The sequence below is a fragment of the Podarcis filfolensis genome (genome assembly GCF_964270895.1).
Source record: "Podarcis filfolensis genome assembly, chromosome: 15".
NCBI lineage: Eukaryota > Metazoa > Chordata > Lepidosauria > Squamata > Lacertidae > Podarcis > Podarcis filfolensis.
In genome coordinates, this window is record NC_139618.1 from 13,393,601 (window position 1) to 13,412,112 (window position 18,512).

General features: G+C 49.5%; 2 protein-coding genes across 4 annotated transcripts in view; one reads left to right on the forward strand and one right to left on the reverse strand.

Moving 5' to 3' along the window:
* LOC310750065 (uncharacterized protein) overlaps positions 1-18,512 on the reverse strand; it is a 117,730-nt gene that overhangs the window by 74,997 nt on the left and 24,221 nt on the right. For all 3 annotated transcript variants that reach the window (XM_083587721.1, XM_083587719.1, XM_083587720.1), the window contains exon 2: positions 8,196-8,316. The gene's annotated coding sequence lies outside the window, so the exon portion shown is untranslated. The remainder of the gene's footprint in view (positions 1-8,195; positions 8,317-18,512) is intronic.
* On the forward strand, positions 59-6,135 carry LOC310749901 (kelch-like protein 25). The gene is made up of 4 exons (XM_083587221.1): positions 59-264; positions 2,064-2,142; positions 3,681-3,908; positions 4,613-6,135. Exons 1-4 carry the CDS (start codon positions 171-173, stop codon positions 6,072-6,074), a joined length of 1,863 nt encoding a protein of 620 aa, XP_083443347.1. The 5' UTR covers positions 59-170; the 3' UTR covers positions 6,075-6,135.

The following is an 18,512-nucleotide window of genomic DNA, read 5'->3' on the forward strand; positions in this document are numbered from 1 at the left end:
CATCCAACTCTATGATTCTATTCTATGATCCTGTGTTTTAAAGGTTGCATTTTTAGGTCTGTGTGAACAGGTTGAAATGAATGCACCCCTTTGAATAACCCCAACATTAAGGACCTAACATTCTGTATCTTTGTTCACGGGGATAACAGTTTCCTCGCCAGACATCCCCAATGGCTAAGACTGCAGAGGCTCCGAGGGAGAAAGAATTGGGGCCAGATGACTCCCAAAGCGGACTACTGTCTTTGAAACACATCATCAAGCAGGGTAAGTGTGACAGCCCTGGAGTCCAGTTGTGGCTGGGACACTGAGTCAGAAGCTACAGAGTTGCAGGCTAAGGAGCCAGAGCGGCTTCCTTATTATTATTAATAATAATAATAATAATAATTCCTAACAGGGGTGCCAACTTGAATAAAGTATTTTTGGGGGGGGGGAATAAGCCCCGTCCCACATAACCAATCACATGACACGGTGCACACAAACCATTTGAACAGCAATGGCCATCAACTTTTGGGGCGGCAGCCATTCAAATATTTTGTTGGAGGGGCTGAACCCCCCTTGGCCCCTAGGAGTTGGCTCCTATGCTCCCCAATGCTGCCAACTGAGGGTTCGCCAAACCTGAAGCTGGCTGCCACTAGGAGGCCCCTGAATCACATCTTGCAGCACCAGGGCTCCCAGAACTGGACCCTCCTGGGTGCCTTTCCCCTGCACCCCAGAAAGTGGATAGAGAAAAGTCTGTATCCCTTTCTGAAAACGGTAGAACTCAAGGACATGGAGCGAAGCTGAATGTTGAAAGATTCGTGACAGTTTCTTTTCAAGAAGCATAGATTGCTCTTTTCAGTACAGTGGTACCTCGGGTTAAGTCCTTAATTTGTTCTGGAGGTCTGTTCTTAACCTGAAACTGTTCTTAACCTGAAGCACCACTTTAGCTAATGGGGCCTCCTGCTGCTGCCGCGCCACCGGAGCACGATTTCTGTTCTCATCCTGAAGCAAAGTTCTTAACCCGAGGTATTATTTCTGGGTTAGCGAAGTGAGTAACCTGAAGCGTATGTAACCTGAAGCGTATGTAACCAGAGGTACCACTGTACACTTTTGGCCCCCTGCTAAATACATTTTTGCTTAGGCAAGCCTGTCCACTTGCTTAGAAAGTTGATCCCAGTTTTAGTCTGTTTTTAACCTGTTGTTATTTTAACTTGTTGGAAGTCTCCAATTGTTGTTCTTTTTTTTTTCTTATTGGTAATTTTATGGTTTCATCTTTTCGAAAACCACTTTAAGAGGTGTTTTTTTTAAAAAAAAATCAAGTGGTTTATAAAAGTTACAAAATAAGTAGTAAATAAATTAAAGGCTTGGCAGGGACTTTTCCTATCCCTGTGTGTTCGATTTTGCATGACAAGCAAGCAGAAGAACTGGGTTGGCTGCAGGAGTCCTGTGCTGGAGCATCCCCACTATCAATGCTCACTGGGAAAGCAAGTTTGCCTAGAATCCTTCCCTGCTAATCTTAAACATTTTGTAGCTTCCTATAGGTGCCCAGCTATAAAGGAAAGGAACGCTGTAGCTTTTCCTTGAAACATTCTGTTCTTTTTTCATTGCTTCTTATGTTCTAGGGCAGAGAAGGGGAACTTTTTTCCTCCAGTGGTTCAGATCTTCCTCTCTCTCTATCCCACCCCCTCTCCAGCAACTTTGACAGGTGGGCAGGACCGCTGCCTCTCAGTCACCTGACATCACAATGATGTCAGGCGATAGGCAGGCAGGTGCTTCTTCCCACCCATCACAGTTGGTGTCAGGGGAGACAGCGAACAAGCTGGTTTGAGTTCCCCACACATCAGCTGATGCGTGGGGAATTCAATCCTGCTTTTAGAAAGGGCTGGGTGCATTAATTAGCACATGCAAATTTTATGTGGCGCTCTGTTGTCCTCTTCATTTTATGCTATTTATTGCAGTGTGGCCTGATCCGGCAACCTCATGCTTAACATTTTAATGTACTTGCACTATCACCTGGTGTGTTGAAGCAAAACCTGCTCACCGGCCTCCTTTAACCCCCTCATGTCATCCTCTCACCCCTGCAGGTATCAGGCAGCTGTACCAGGCACAACTGCTCTGTGATGTCACCCTGGTGGCCGAAGGAAGGAAGTTCCCTTGCCACAGGTAAGAAGCCAGCAGTACTCCAAGCCACGCTCTGCTGGGGTGGGGCATCTCAGGAGTGACTTTAAGGAAAAGACAGGGGCCATTTATCAAGTACAGTGGACGCTCGGGTTGCAAACGTGATCTGTGTGGGATGCACGTTTGCAACCCACAGCGTCCGCAACCCGCAGTGGTGCATCTGCGCACGCACGAGTTGCAATTCAGTGCTTCTGCACATGCGCAAAGCGCAATTCAGCGTTTCTGCACATGCGTGACCGCCGAAACCCAGAAGTAACCCATTCTGGTACTTTTGGCAGTCTGCTACCCGAAAAAATGCAACCTGAAGCTTCTGTAACCCGAGGTATGACTGTAGGAGTAAATGCTAAGGCATTCTAGGAGAAGAGGTGCAAAGTTACTTTGGCTGAGGCACACAGAAAGTGGATTTGACCTGCATCAAGGCGGGGACAGAAAATTGGAATCTGCCTTATGCTGTGTCAGACCATCAATCCAGCTCAGTGTTATGGAACTATGGAACTACCTGCCACAGGAGGTAGTGATGGCTACCTATTTGGATAGCTTTAACAGAGGACTGGACAAATGCATGGAGGAGGAGTGGGCTATTGATGTCCACAAGCCACAATGGCTATGCCCTGACTCCACAGTCAGAGTCAGAAATGCTAAATGCTCGAAGCCATGGAGTTGGGAGATCTCATGCTTGGGTCCTGCTTGCAGGTTTCCTACAGGCATCTGCTTGGCCACTGTGAACGCAGGATGCTTGACTAGATGGGCCATTGGCCTGATCCAGCAGGTTCTTCTTATCTTCTTATGTCCTTCTAATGCCTACACTGACTGGCAGTGGCTCGCTGGGATTTCGGACAGGGAGCTCTCCAAGCCCTACCAGAGATGTTGTTGGCTATTGAATCTAGGGCCTTTTGCATGTAAAGCAGTTGCTCCACCACTGAGCTACAGCCCTTCTTACCAAGAGCTGCCATATACTGAGTGAGGTCCAGAGAAGCGAGGTTGTGCTGTGCTCCCCTAGTATGCAAAACCTCCTTAGAAACAGAGCCAGACCGCTCTTCCATCTGGCTGGTGGCATACTGGCAAGCAGCTGCACGTCAGCCTCTTTCCTCACTCTGCTCCTTAAGCTCCTTTTAACCACAGATGCTGGGGATTTGGCCCAGACGGTCTGCATGCCTGCTCAAGACATTTTGCTGCCTGAAGCAGGCAGGATCCCTCCAACCCAGTGCATGTATGAAAGCTAACCAGACCGGAAGTTGAAGCTTCTTACTCTCATACGTCTGATGGGACAGCATCCTTAGCTGCTGTCCCATCCACGAATAGCTGGCTAGGTCAGGAGCAGAGGGGAGGACACATGACACAAATGGCCCTGCCCTTCAAATCCTTGCTGTCAATCCCTACCACCCCCACCCCCAGCAACTCCTGCCTGAAGCAGCTGCCTCACTCTTTCTAATGGTAGAATCAGCCCAGGTGCAAAGCATCTTCTCTATCGCCTCTTCTCTGTGTGTGATGCATCCTAGCGCATCTCTCCTCTTTCCCTCCAGAACACTCTTGGCTTCCATCAGCCTCTACTTCCAGCGAATGTTCACCAGCACCTTCAAGGAATCCCGGGAGGGCGAAATTGTGCTGATGGATTTGACCGCCTCCTCCCTCCAGAGGCTCCTGGATTACATCTATACAGGGGAGCTGCTCCTCGTCTCTGAAGATGTAGAAGACCTGTTCACAGCAGCCAGCAGGCTTCAAATCATGTCCGCGTTGGAAATCATCACCAGGTAATAAGGAAGGGGTAGGTCAGTGCATCAAAAACAGGGAAGGGGAAACTGTGGCTCTTCACATGTTTCCAGACTACACTTCCCCATCACTCCTGACCACTGATGGAGTCCAGAGAGCTGGAAGGCCACAACTTTGCCATTCATCTAAAGACACATCCCTGTGGGGTTGCACAGCCAGTTCAGAACCAGCGTGTTCTCTTCAGTCTCCTTATTTTTTGCCATGGCAAATCAACGTGGCTTACAAAAATGACTTACGACAAAAACAATACATAAGACTAGGGAGTGGGATACATTAAAATATCCCATCTAAGGGGTTAAAGGCCAAAGGCCTGTTTAAAAAGGAAGGTTTCTGTCTGGCACCTGAAGATATGTAATGATGGCACCTCCCTGGAGAGAGCATTCCGCAAATAGGAAGCCACCACTGAAAAGGCGCTGTTCTTCTGTTGCCACCATCCCATGGAAAGGGCACATGAAGAAGGGCCTCCAATTATGGTTGCAGGGTTCAGGTTAGTTCATATGGAGAAAGGCAGTCCCTGAGGCACAAGGCTTTGTAGGTCCAAAGCAGCACTTTGAATTGCTCTGCTATGTTCTAATATTGTAAGTTCTGATATTACAAAAGAGGGAGAAAAGCATGTCCCAGTCTACCTAGTTTCTCTCCATCATGCCATATATGAGAAAAGTCCTTCCTCCTTTGCTCCTTGCAGATTCCTCATGGAGAGGATTTCCATGGAGAACTGCCTGGGTCTTTACGTGCTGGCATATTCCCACAACCACCGGCCTCTCCTCCGCCCGGCCTCGCGCTACATTGCCTTCCATTTCGAGCACCTCATAGAGCTCACAGCCTTCCTTGCCCTCGACTTCAGCGTCCTGGTCAGCATAATTGCCTCGGACGGCCTGGAGGTGGACTCCGAACTGACCATCTACAGGGCCATGCGCCGCTGGGTGTACCACAACCCTGACGAGCGCCTCCTGAAGCACGCGGCCCTGATGGACCACATCCGCCTCTCTCTCCTGAGCCCTGAGGAACTGGCCGAGGTCCGGGCCGAGACAGAAGAGTTTTATGAGTGCGTCCGACTGCCGTGGGAGGAACTCAGCGTCCCTGAACGGCTGTGGGCCAGCAGAGGCCTACGGCAAGGCATGTACCACAAGGGCATTGTGTGCGTGGGGCTCCCCAAATGGAGCAAGATGAGCCTGGGGGACGAGGAGCTAGATTCTCATGTCCACTTCTTCAACCCGTCCACTGAGCAGTGGGAGCAGCTTCCCGACCTGAAATCGCTGACCTCGCCTAGCTGCGTTTCTCTGGGCCATAAGCTCTACATCACCGGCGGGCAGCATTTAGATGGCTCCTACTCCAATAACCTCCTGGTATACGACACTCTTGGGGGCCACTGGTCCAAGCTGCCTCCCATGACCACAGCCCGGGCGTGGCATGCCTTCCTCCTATGCCAGAAAAGGCTGTACGCTGCCGGAGGCTGGGACAGCACTGGGACTCTTGTGTGCGCCGAGAGCTACGACTTGGAGCGCGAGGAGTGGACGGACATCTCCAGCCTCCCCTTTGCCTTGACTTATTTCACCTCTGTGACACTCAAGAGCAAACTGTACCTCGTCGGCGGGGAAAGGGATGATGCCGAACTCCCCGTCCCTCACAAGGGGTTCCTGGTTTACGACATCAAATCCGGCGCCTGGTCCCAGGTCCCCATGGCCTTTGAATTCTACGAGGCCAGCGCTGTCACCTTGGGCGACTGCATATTTGTGGTCGGGGGGCTTTCCGGGGAGGGCAACGAAGGCTCCCGGTACTTCACCGGCCGTTGCGTTTGCCTGTTGAGTGATGGCACGGTGAACCAAGAACTCTCCATCCCTCTCCTCCCCATCGCCATCTCTTACCCGGGCGTCGTCTGCTGGAGGAAGAGGGTGTATGTCTTTGGGGGCGACAGCAACGACCGCTATTCCAGCGCGATCCATTACTGGGAGCCAGGCCAGCAGAACTGGGTCCAGTGTGGGGCAACTTTACCTGACCCCCACTATGGGGCATTTGGCTTTGGCTGCATTCCGCTCAACGTCCCGAGAAAAAACATCCTGGCCGTCTTCCACCGGGGATCTGCCTTCGAGGTGGAGGAGCAGGAGGAAGACAGCTTGGAACCCTGCCCGGTGGCCAACCCTACTTAGCACATTTTGGGTCCTGGTTATTTTTAATTGGTTTATTTAAAAAGAGAGAGACCTGAAGCCACATACCCAGTTGTCGCTGTTGTTGTGACTGCTGAACCGACCTTTCGGTAGCGGCCAGTGTGCTGGTGCACCGGCATCACTGCAGCCTACCTAGACTGCTCTGGGATTATGGCGAGGCAGCTCTGAGGCAGCCCTGATCTCCTCACTGCCATGTCCTACCCCAGCAGCAGCAGCAGCAGCCAAGTAAGGAGGGCAGCCCCACAGCTCCACCACACACCCACCACTATAGCTCCCTCTGCAGACAAGAGGATACGGTCCCCCTTATCCAATGCGTGTTTTCATCACCTGTCTCTCATTCCTGACTCCTCGAAGCCTCTGATCCTTTGCTTCTGCTCCCAAAGCCCACACCTCAAAGCTCTGTGAGTTTGGTTGTTTTTCTCCCTCGGCCCAACTGACTTTCCATTTCCCTGATTTCTGACATCCTGAAATGGTCATTCGACCGTCGGAATGTTTGTGAATATTCCCTGATGCTCTGAGTTCCTTTCTTTTCCTACCTCAGCCGACTTGATCCTCAATGTCACTCAGAAGCTGGAATGTTTGTGAACATTCTTTGGCACCCTAGAACATTCAGAGCCAGTAGAGTCCAGCTAGCAGGTAGGCAGTGGCCAGCATTATTGTAGACTGCGCATCATTGGGCCCTAGGAGCACTTCCCTTCACTCACACAGTTGCAGGTCGACCTCACAACTGCTTTGTGTTGCACTTTGTAGCACTCTTGACAGGACTACTTACAGACTCCCTCATTTATTTAGAGCATTTCTAAGCTGGGATGTGGGTGGCACTGTGGTCTAAGCCACTGAGCCTCTTGGGCTTGCCGATCAGAAGGTCAGCAGTTCGAATCCCCAGGTGAGCTCCCGCTGCTCGGTCCCAGCTTCTGCCAACCTAGCAGTTCGAAAGCATGCCAGTGCAAGTAGATAAATAGATAACGCTGCGGCGGGAGGGTAAATGGTGTTTCCGTGCGCTCTGGTTTCCGCCACGGTGTCCCGCTGCAGCGGTTTAGTCATGCTGGCCACATGACCCGGAAAACTGTCTGCGGACAAACGCCAGCTCCCTCAGCCTGTAAAGCGAGATGTGCGCCACAACCCCAGAGTCACCTTTGAGTGGACTTAACTGTCAGGGGTCCTTTACGTTTTAAGCTGTGTATGCCAACTGGAGCCCCCAAAGTGGCTTAAAATAATTTTAAAAATGAAGCAAAACATTCAAGATTTACTAGGGAGGGGCAAAGGCACTGATATGCCCCCCCCCCACTTCAGATGTTCCAGCTGATATTCTGTTTCTGAAGCTCTGGGCTGTGGCGAATCTCAGAGAAAATGGCTGCTGCGGTAACCAGGTGTTGACCTCTTTCATGTGGGCCTACCTAATTCACTTCCCCCAAAACAGTACACCGGGATGAGGAACCTTTTTCACCCTGAGGATCACATTCCCCTCTGTGTGACCTTCTGAGGCCCACATGTCAGTGGTGGAAGGAGCTGGCAGGCAAAAATGGGTGGAGCAACAGGCACCATATTTACCTTTGTACTGTTTCTAGGTGGGAAGAGTGAAATTTCCCATGCTGCCTAGATAAAAGCAACAGGTCCCTGCTTTGCCTGCAATGCGGTCACGGTTTGAGCTTCCGCCAGAGCCGGACAGAAAGATTTCCCCCCAACCCAGCTTCGGTTGTGCATTTTCTATAGAAAGAAGCATTCAGAGCCAGTGTGGTGTAGTGGTTAAGAGCAATAGACTCGTAATCTGGGGAACCGGGTTCGCGTCTCCGCTCCTCCACATGCAGCTGCTGGGTGACCTTGGGCCAGTCACACTTCTCTGAAGTCTCTTAGCCCCACTCACCTCACAGTTTGTTGTGGGGGAGGAAGGGAAAGGAGAATGTTAGCCGCTTTGAGACTCCTTCGGGTAGTGATAAAGCGGGATATCAAATCCAAACTCTTCTTCTTCTTCTTCAGAAGTTCAAGCAACACACTGTTACTGTCATTGGTTTTTTATACTTGCAAACCAATCCTCTTCCTAGCACAGAGATACAGTCCACATCCCTGGAGCAATACCCTTTTCCCATCATCCCGGAAGCTTACCTCTCAAAAGCTGGGATGCATTCCCCTTAGGTGGACGTCACTGAGCAGGCTCCAGGCCTTCTCTCCTCAAGAACACATTTCCTCCGGGAACTGGGATCCCCTCTGCTTGATGCTTCAAACCCTGTGAGAGGACGAAAAAGAAGGAACCTAAATATATTCCCATGCACACCTGCCCAAAACCACCTGGCAAATTGTGAAAAGCCAAGGGAGAGATTTGGAGGTGCAGTCCAAACCACAATTTGCACCAGGCATGGTAGACTGTGTGGAGATGTTTCCCACCTACTCCAACTGACCAGCGGGCCAGATTAAGTTAACTGCTTGCACCAGTGGAAGCCCACACAAGGACCTGATAGGGCAACAGAGCTTCCCCCCTCTTCTTTGCCCTGACACCCCCTAAATTGGCTTGGGAGAGATCAGGAGAACCCACAGAGCAATGTGTTGTGGGGGGATGAAGGTAGATCATTCCATTCGACAAGCATTTCTTCTTGATGGAGCAATCGGCTTGGTGCTAGCTTGAATTCATCCCTTGCCTCTGATGCCAACGTCACAATGCAAGCTCAGACCTCCCTGTGGTTCCTACCAAATACATGGGCAGGTAGAAGTACCCACCTGCAGGATCCCCACCAATAGGGAGCCCCAAATAAGACATTCTGGTGGTTGATGGTGGGAGGGACTGAGCTGGCCCAGAATCCCATTGACTCCCACGCCAGCCCCACCAATGTCAGATGGTGGCATCATGCCCAATCCAGGCCTGATGGCACATCAACATACCCACCCTCTCACCTTCCACCTCAGACTGTGTGTGTGTGTGGCAATTGGGGATATGATTGTGCCCTCAAAGTCATTTCTTGTGTTAATCCTTCCCAGAGTAGACGTAGGCCACATTTGCACCGTACATTGAAAGCTCTGTGATACCACTTTGAACAGTCATGGCTTCCCCCAAAGGATTCTGGGAGCTGGAGCTTATTAAGGGTGCTGAGAGTTATGAGACCCCTATTTCCAGTGCTTTTTTTCTTAAAAAAATGTTTAGGGGTACTCTCATTTTATATTGAAATACTGCCCCTCAATGAGGCCAAACTTAGATTCACAAAATGTTTGGGGGTATGCGTACCCCTGCGTCCCCCCAGAAAAAAAGGACTGCCTGTTCCTCTCATGGAACTACAATTCCCAGAATTCCCTGGGAAAAGAGAATGACTGTTGAACTTCTTTGGGAATGGCAGCTCTGTGAGGGGAATAGAGGGGCCTCCTAAGAAATCTCAGCACCTTCAATGAAATCTCTAAGAAACACAATAAATAATGACTATGGTGATCATAATAACAAAATGCTATACAGCGGCACCTCAGGTTAAGAACTTAATTCGTTCTGGAGGTCTGCTCTTAACCTGAAACTGTTCTTAACCTGAAGCACCACTTTAGCTAATGGGGCCTCCCGCTGCTGCCACGCCAGCACGCGATTTTTGTTCTTATCCTGAAGCAAAGTTCTTAACCTGAGGTACTATTTCTGGGTTAGCGGAGTCTGTAACCTGAAGTGTATGTAACCCGAGGTACCACTGTACAGAAATGCATTCAGAGGAAATGCCTTACATACCTTTATTGTACAGTGGTACCTCGGGTTAAGTACTTAATTTGTTCCGGAGGTCCGTTCTTAACCTAAAACTGTTCTTAACCTGAAGCACCACTTTAGCTAATGGGGCCTCCCACTGCCGCCATGCCGCCAGAGCACGATTTCTGTTCTCATCCTGAAGCAAAGTTCTTAACCTGAGGTACTATTTCTGGGTTAGCGGAGTCTGTAACCTGAAGCATATGTAACCTGAGGTACCACTGTATATGTTAGGCAAGACTGTGTATGAACATGTATATTAAGGGAAATGTGAATGGATGCTGATGAATTTCCACGAGATGTTTAAGACTGGAGAAATGCATAAGCTAAACTGATGGATCTGTCTATCTCGTGGTGCAGCCAAACTCCCTGCCACTTTCATCTCTTGACTGAGGAACCAAAATGAGATGAGAGGGCCTGGCCTAAAGGCCGACCTGAGTCCCAGAGCTTGTTGATTTTTTTAAATTATTATTATTTTAAGAAGAAGAAAGAAACCATGGGCTGGGAAAAATAATTAGCCCCCCTCTGAGCCACAGCCACCGTTTTAAAAATAATCTGAATTTCTGGCAGACTTGTGGGAGGGATCCTGGAAAACAGCACCGCTAATGGGCTTCGCTGCCCCTACTCCCCACGGTGCCCACTTTGGGCTTTCTGATCCCTTTTCTCCTTTTCAGAATCTCAGTCAGGGGCATTTTATAGGCAAGCCAAGTACAATGCAAGGGAAAGAGGCGGGATGAAATAAAGTCACAGACATGAGTAATAGGACTAATAGCTAATAAAAGCTGGTGCATTACACAGGAGGCATGGATGTGGTGCCGGGTGATGGGGTGTAGAGAGATGGCTACGCAGCAAAGAACAATCCTATTATAAATAGCTGCTACACACACACACACACACACACAAGCTCAGAGGCTCAGCACTAGCCGATTCGCCAACTATAATCCTAGCAGAGCATAAGCCCTTGAAAGACACCATTCTGGAGAGAGTAAGAGCTGCCTTGTCTCCCTGCCCCATTCAAAAGAGGGGGGTTGGCAATGGAGATTTTCAGAGGTGGGTCGAATTAAGTCTCTAGTCTCCAAATTTCCCCAGTGTCATCACTCCCTCAAGGAGAATTTCCCCCAAATCCAGCATCACCCCTCAGATTCAGAATGTGCAATGCTGAATGGCAAAATGTCAGAACGCTAGTGCATTCGAATGAACTGGTTAATTGGGTGGGCTCCCCCCAAGTCGCTGAGAGTATAGGAGCCAACTCCTAAGGGCCAATGTCCATTTACTCCCCCCCCCAAAAAAATTTTTTTTTGGAAGGGAATGGGGCCCCCCAAAGTTGATGGGCACTGCCATTCAAATGGTGTGTGAACAATGTGTCTTGTGATTGATTATGCAGCGTTGGGCTTACCTGGGCCCCTCAATATTTTATTCAAGTTGACACCCCTGACCGAGAGCCAGTGTGGTTATAATGATGGATGAGGACCTGAGAGACCAGGATTCAAATTCCCACTTGGTCATGATGACACTTGCTAGGTGATCTTGGGCCAGTCACTGTCTCTCAGCCTAACCTACCTCACAGGTTGCTGTAAGAAGAACTACGAGGAGGAGGAGAAGCATAGCACCACCTTGAGCTCCTTGGAGGAAAGGTGGGTTATAAATGTGATAGATGATAAATAGATAGATAGATAGATAGATAGATAGATAGATAGATATTGTCAGGGAACTGCCATCGGAGCCAGAGGCGGAGGCAAGGCTCCCAAGCGATGCTGGAGAAGGGCCCAGCAGGGAGAGAAGCAGCTCATCAGCTGGGGAAGGAAATCAGTGTAACACCAGGGATAAAGGGGGGCAGATGGGGGAATCGGCGAGGGGGCTCCAGGACTCCTCACCGGAGACCAGTGGGGAGAGCACAGGTCCTCCGCTACCCACACCCTCCCTGCGCAGAAGACTTCCGCGCAGGGAGAGTAGGCGGAGACTTGGCGTCAAAGAACTTCTATGCTGGAAGAGGTTCAAGAAACGCCCACTGACGGATTCTGCTAGCGACTGAAACAGCCACGAAGTGAAGGGCTGTCCAGCCAGGAAAGGTTTAACCAGGGAACCTAGCCAGGAGTGGCGGCAACTTACGCACGAGCAACCCCTATAACCATTACAGAGATCAAAGAGGTTTTTTCCCTTGCAACAGTGTCCATGATTGCAGCTTAAAGACCAGATGGGGAGCGCTCCCCTATGAGGAAAGGCTACAGCATTTGGGATGTTGGAGTTTAAAGACGAGAAAGAAGTGTCATTATAGTGGCTTATAACATTATGGAGGGCATGGAGAAAGTTTAGAAAGAAACAATTTCCTCTCCCTCTCCTAATGCTAGAATTTGTGGACATCCAATGAAGCTGGATGTTGGAAGATTCAGGAAAGATAAAGAAGAAAATCCTTCTTCACACAGTGCAGAGTTAATCTATGGAACCTCCTCCCAAGGGAGGACAATGTGGCCACCAACCTCGATGGCTTCAAAAGAAGATTAGACAGATTCAGTGGAGAGGACTGTCAATGGCTCTGCTCTGCCTGCACAGTTGGAAGCAGCAATGCTTGTGAATGGCGGTTGCTGGAAACCAGAAGGGCTCTTGTGCTCAGGTCCTCCTTGATGACTTCCCTTTAGGGCATCTAGTTTGGCCCTCTGAGAACAGGATGCCGGATTAGATGGGCCATTGGCCTGATCCAGGAGGCCCCTTCTTATGTTCTTACTGGAGAGTTACCTCAAGGACCCCGGCTTGGATCCAAGCACAGCCATTTCTCCTTGATACAATATGGAGGGTGTGGGGAGTGATCCACCCCTTGTTTTGAATACAAGGGTGATGACATCTGCCCCCAGTCTTTGGGAACAGGATGAGCCATAAATCTAATTAAGCCAACCCATTTATCCTCCTCCTCCACCATCTGCAGCGCCCCTCAAGCAGTTTCAATCGAGCGAGCAAGAAAAGCATCTAAAATGCAGCAATTATCGTGATCTCCGACTTTCTCTTTCTTAACTGACCCATTTGTCCAAGCACCAGCAGCTTTGGGGGAAAACAGCTTCAGAATTCCCTGTTTTAAAAGTCAAGCGTCTGCTTTGGGCCTTGCGGAGGGGACTCGGTGTGCCCCGATGCTCCCACCAATCTTACGACTCCAGCTTTTCCTTCTGCCATGTAAACACAAGTGAGCCATTTCCCCCAGGAGCAGCCACTGGGGAACAGAGGACTTGGGTGACGTGATGGCCATCCGCCGGCCATCTGAAATGCCCTTGATGTGATGTGAGGCTGCAGTGTGCTGCAAACCATTCTCTTGGTTCTAGTGAGAACATTAAAGAGTTCTGCAAGATCAGACCAAAGGCCACCCTGCTTCATGCAGTTGTCTCTTGAGGTTCCTTCAGGCCCCAAACCAGGATCTTCTGGGATGTTCTCCCAGGCGAGTCACTTAACCCGCACCTTACTCTCATTCCCCCCCAAAAGCACTTTTTTCAGGGAAAGATACTGCGTGGCACCCAAAAACGAGTGTGTGTGTGTTTGTGTGTGGCGAGAGTGCAGGATGTGAGTGTGAGAGGCTATCTCACCCAAAATGGCCATGAAAAAACAGGATGTCCCCTTTTCCCCGCAGGGCTCTCGGCAGGGCTAGGTGGGCCTGATCCGGCAGGCTCTCCTTATGTTCTTAGGTTCTAGTTTTTAAAAGAGGGGGAAAAATAGAGAAGGGGAAAGCTCATCTTATTTTTCCAGAAGGCGATTTCTTCTAACTGGCGAAACATGAGGTTGGCAGCGAGGCAAAACAGGAGGCAGCATCTCCCGCAGCAGCCGGCCAAGGTGGAATCCGGGACGCCTGATAACGCTCCACTTGCCTGCATTAACATCAAAGCACAAGCCAGGCCCATCTAGAGAGCGCTGCTCTCTCTGGATAAGCCGATTAGCAAGGCAGACACCTGGGGCACGACCGGGCAGGGCAGCGCGGCTTATTCAATGGGAAACCTAGTTAATCACTGATGAATGTGGTTTCCTCCTGTCCTCAAGAGCCAAGGAAGGGGCTTGGCTTTCTTTGGCACTGGCGGACGTGGGCTTTTCTTCTCCAGAAGCTAATTTCAGGGAAAGCAAAATATTTCTCTCTCTCTCTACACACACACCCGCCTTGCCAGGGTCTGGCTGGAAAGAGGTTGCTGCATTAAGGGGCCATTGAGCAATCGAAGAACATTGATTTGCCTCACCTGCCTTTTTAACCAGAGGAAAGGCTTGTTGGTCAAAAAGATTTTGACAAATCATAGGAGCTGCCTCATGCTGAGTCGGGTCATTAGGTCCTTCTAGCTCAGTACGGGCTGCACTGACCGGCAGCGGTTCTCCCAGGTTTCAAGCAGGGTTCTTTCTCAGTCCTACCTGGAGGTGCTGAGGATTGAACCTGGAAACTTCCGCATCCAAGGCAGATTCTCTACCACTGGGCTACAGCCCTACCCACACTTCATGACTTCGAAAAGAATTGTCAAGCTGGAAGGGGTCTTCAGATGTCCTCCAGCCCAGCCCCCTGAAAGACTGAAGGTTCAGGATGTGACTGCAGCATCTTTGACAAATGGATGATCGGAATGCAAAGGCTGCAAGCTCTGTTGGTGAAGCAGAACCTCCATGCTGAAAGGCAGTCTAGCTTTCAGTGCTGGATGACAAAAGAGCAAGGGGAGGCTTATTCCCTTCAATACTTCTTTGCAGGCTTCCTGGAAAAATTCTGATGTTCAGCAGGACTCCTAGGAACTAGATGGGCCATTGCTACATATCCCTGCACTGCAGGTGAATGGACTAGATGATTCTCTAGGGTCTGAGAGCCAGTGTGGTGTAGTGGTTAAGAGCGGTAGTCTCGTAATCTGAGGAACCGGGTTCGCGTCTCCGTTCCTCCACATGCAGCTGCTGGGTGACCTTGGGCCAGTCACACTTCTCTGAAGTCTCTCAGCCCCACTCACCTCACAGAGTGTTTGTTGTGGGGGAGGAAGGGAAAGGAGAATGTTAGCCGCTTTGAGACTCCTTAAAGGGAGTGAAAGGCGGGATATCAAATCCAAACTCCTCTTCTTCTTCTTTGCTTCCAACTCTACGACTCTCTGATTTGATAAAGCAGGGCTTTGCATAGGATTCTTTTGACCTCCCACCTGCTGCCTGAAAATGGTACAGTCCACATATACAGATTGGTTCCTTGATGTTTTGGCTCCCCCACCCAATTACCTTGGTTGGTGCCACCATGAAAAGGAGTCTCTCTCTCCCCCCTCCTCTCTCCATGGGACTGCCCTTCTCAGTGCAAAACAAGGGTTACAGATAGTCTAATTTGGCAGATGGTAATATACATCTCTCCTTTGTCTCCTCGCTTACATGCTTAGGTTTGGTTTTTTTCCGGAAGGGATGATGATGTTTGTTAACAAAAGGGGCGTCAAGGGAGGCAGGAGCGCTGCCTGAATTATTTAGCAACTCATTCCTTCCACCCGCCGTTCCCCGGGGAGTCTGGGATCTGCCAATCACCTGTCCATCTGACCAGCCATCCTGCCACCAGGATGGCCGCAGGGGACTCAGCATCTCCCTGAGAGGTGGCTGGAGGGAAGTTAGCCCTGCCCCCCGCCCCCAAACATCCCCAGAGATGCCCCCTGACTCACATTATCCAAAAATACAATTCAGTAAAAAATGTCAGAGGCCGGCCGGCCAAGGGGCACTTAAGGATTATATTCGATCCACCTTTTCAGCAAACTGAATGGCTTTCCACTCCTCGGACTAATAACGCAATGCAGATAACCTATAGATCACACACTCCTTCAAAGCACACCATAGATTCTTTGGCTCAAAAGCTGAACCAAAATGTGCATTTTAGGTTGAACTGAAAGACAGCTGTTCATTGAAATTTGCATTCATCTGAATTTTGTGAAGCTTTCCTCCAACCAAAAGACGTTAATAATAATAATAATAATAATAATAATAATAATAATAATAATAATTTATTATGTATACCCCGCCCATCTGGCTGGGTTTCCCCAGCCACTCTGGGCGGCTCCCAACAGAATATTAAAAACATAATAAAACATCAAACATTAAAAATTTCCCTAAATACAGCTGCCTTCAGATGTCTTTTAAAAGTCAGATAGTTGTTTATTTCCTTGACATCTGATGGGAGGGCATTCCACAGGGCGGGTGCCACTACCGAGAAGGCCCTCTGCCTGGTTCCCTGTAACCTCACTTCTCGCAGGCAGGGAACCACCAGAAGGTCCTTGGCTCTGGGCTGAACAATGGGGGTGGAGATGCTCCTTCAAGTATACTGGGCTGAAGCCGTAACAAAATCGACAAAAATGTAACACTGTCAAAAATGCATCCATTAGGAGAAATTGTGTATATGTTAGTGAAAATAACACATAAATCATTGTATTGTGAGAAATTGCTTGCCAAAAGGTTTATATTAGTCAAAAGTGCATTAAAAAAATTGTTTAGGAGAAATTTGCACTAACAATCTATTATTATTATTATTTTTTAAAAAACCACAGATTGCTGCAAAGATGTGGAGAAATGAATGTAAGCTTGTAAAAAGAAAAAGTGGGAGAAATGAAACTGGCACTTCACTCCGACTCTGAGCCAGGGATGGGAAATCTGCAGACCTCCAGATGTTGTTCCCCATCCTCACTGGCTATTAGCTATCTTGGCTGGGGATGATGAAAGTTCAGGTCCAGCAACATCTGGAGGGCCACAGGCTCCCCCATTCCCCTGATGCAGACAAAACAGAGATAGATGGACCACTGGTCCAACTTTGTATAAGGCAGTTTCGTATGCATCTGGTGGTGCAGGGGCGATCAGGAGCGTTCACCTGCCAATAAAGATGCTACCTCTGGCTTGACTCTTCAGTCTGATCAATGTGTCTCCTAACCTCAGGGACACGGGTGGTGCTGTGGTCTAAACCACTGAGCCGCTTGGGCTTGCCAATCAGAAGGTCGGCTGATGGAATCCCCGTGACGGAATGAGCTCCTGTTGCTCTGTTCCAGCTTCTGCCAACCTAGCAGTTCGAAAGTATGCCAGTGCAAGTAGATAAATAGGTACCACTGTGGCGGGAAGGTGAACGGCGTTTCCGTGCATTCTGGCTTATGTCACGGTGTTCTGTTGCACCAGAAGCGGTTTAGTCATGCTGGCCACATGACCCAGAAAGCTGTCTGTGGACAAACACCGGCTCCCTCAGCCTGAAAGTGATAAGCACCGTACCTCATAGTCACCTTTGACTGGACTTAACTGTCCAGGAGTCCTTTACCTTTACCTTTATCTCCTAACCACACACTCCTTGACTGCTCTGTTGTTTATGCTTACTAGCTCTATCCCTCTCCTGGTCACAGTACCCCTGCTGTCCTGCAAGCTGCTCCACTGTTCTGCAGGCTCCTCTACTTATTCTTTCAACACAAAAGGATATAAATAAGAAAATAAACTACATTCATTCCAAGAACCGAATATTCGCTTGGCAGACCCCTCTCCAAAACAGGGCATCAGAAAGAGCCGCACTTCATCGCAGCATTTCGGTGGCATTCAGCAATCTCTTTCTGCCCCCTCCCCCAGCCCCCTCTGAGCTCGGCAGAGCAATATTTCCAGTGTTATGAACAACTAAGGGTGGGAGCAAATCTCAGCAAGAAAAAAAATTAAAATACTGATTTAAGAGAACTTGCGGACCATCAGGGATGGACGTGTTTGGACTAGATGTCTTAAAGCAGGACAGACATCCAGTTGGTCAGATCTACTTCTTGGAACCCCGAGATCTACCAAGCAAGGCCAGATGCAAAGGATGTACAAGTAGAATTAAAGAGCAAGAGTGCTTCTGAGCACATTCTGAGTCTAGGCATTTGAACTGAGCTCATAATCCTTTATCTCAAGCTTACTTTGTTTGAGGAGTGTAATTCAGCAAAGGAAGGCAGCTTTTTGAGGTCTCCATCATTAAACAGTGGGAGCCACTAAGAAGTCTTCTCACCCTTTGTGCTGATTGGAGCCAATCAGAGTGAAAGGAGGTGAGTTGGCCACTGAGGACTGGCTCCTGGGGTCACTCTGGAGAAGGGGTTGCTCTGTACGCTTCAAAGCTAATAATTTAGGGACCCTGAAAACACAAGGTGCTCTGGGTTCAAGAGAATGGGGCACAAATTCTGCTAAGTGCAATGGAACTTACAACCTAAGTCACTCCAAAAGAAGATAATGGAGCATTCCAAATCCTGAGCCCATGTATGTGCCCAGAAAGTAGACCTAGCAGTGATCATTGCTGTGCACCCCCGATATTCCCCCCCCCAATCTCAGAAAGCTGTATAATCTTAGAAGGCGTGGCAGCTGGGAGGAGGCATGGCTGTGACTCTTATAAAGGGACAATGCACTTCTGAATTTGTCGCTATGCTACTGGATGCATCCCTCAAAAAGCTGAAAAACCCAGAGGAAGGCTGTGATGGCAGCAAGCAGAGGGAACAAGCAGTGGCGAAGCTGCATGCTCCGGCACCAGGGGCGGAGAGCAGGCAGGGGCGTGGCTGGCACGCATCCCAGGGGCGTGGCAGCATTTGGCAACAGATGTTTTACACAACAGTAGGCCAGCCCGGGAGGGGACGGATTGCCCCAAGGCTTGCCTGATGGCGACAGCAGCCCCTTTGCTGCGGGAATATGGCCTTCAGACTGGGAACATTTCCCCACCCCAGCTGGGGGAAGGATATGGTGGCCAGTTATGCACTGACTATATAGAGACAGGGAGACTGAAA

What these genes read in the sequence shown, in the direction of transcription:
- LOC310749901 (XM_083587221.1), top strand. Translation starts at nt 171, where the DNA reads ATGGCTAAGACTGCAGAGGCTCCGAGGGAGAAAGAATTGGGGCCAGAT. An exon ending in GAAACACATCATCAAGCAGG is followed by an intron (nt 265 to 2,063) that starts GTAAGTGTGACA and finishes TCACCCCTGCAG; the next exon opens with GTATCAGGCAGCTGTACCAG. An exon ending in AGGAAGTTCCCTTGCCACAG is followed by an intron (nt 2,143 to 3,680) that starts GTAAGAAGCCAG and finishes CTTTCCCTCCAG; the next exon opens with AACACTCTTGGCTTCCATCA.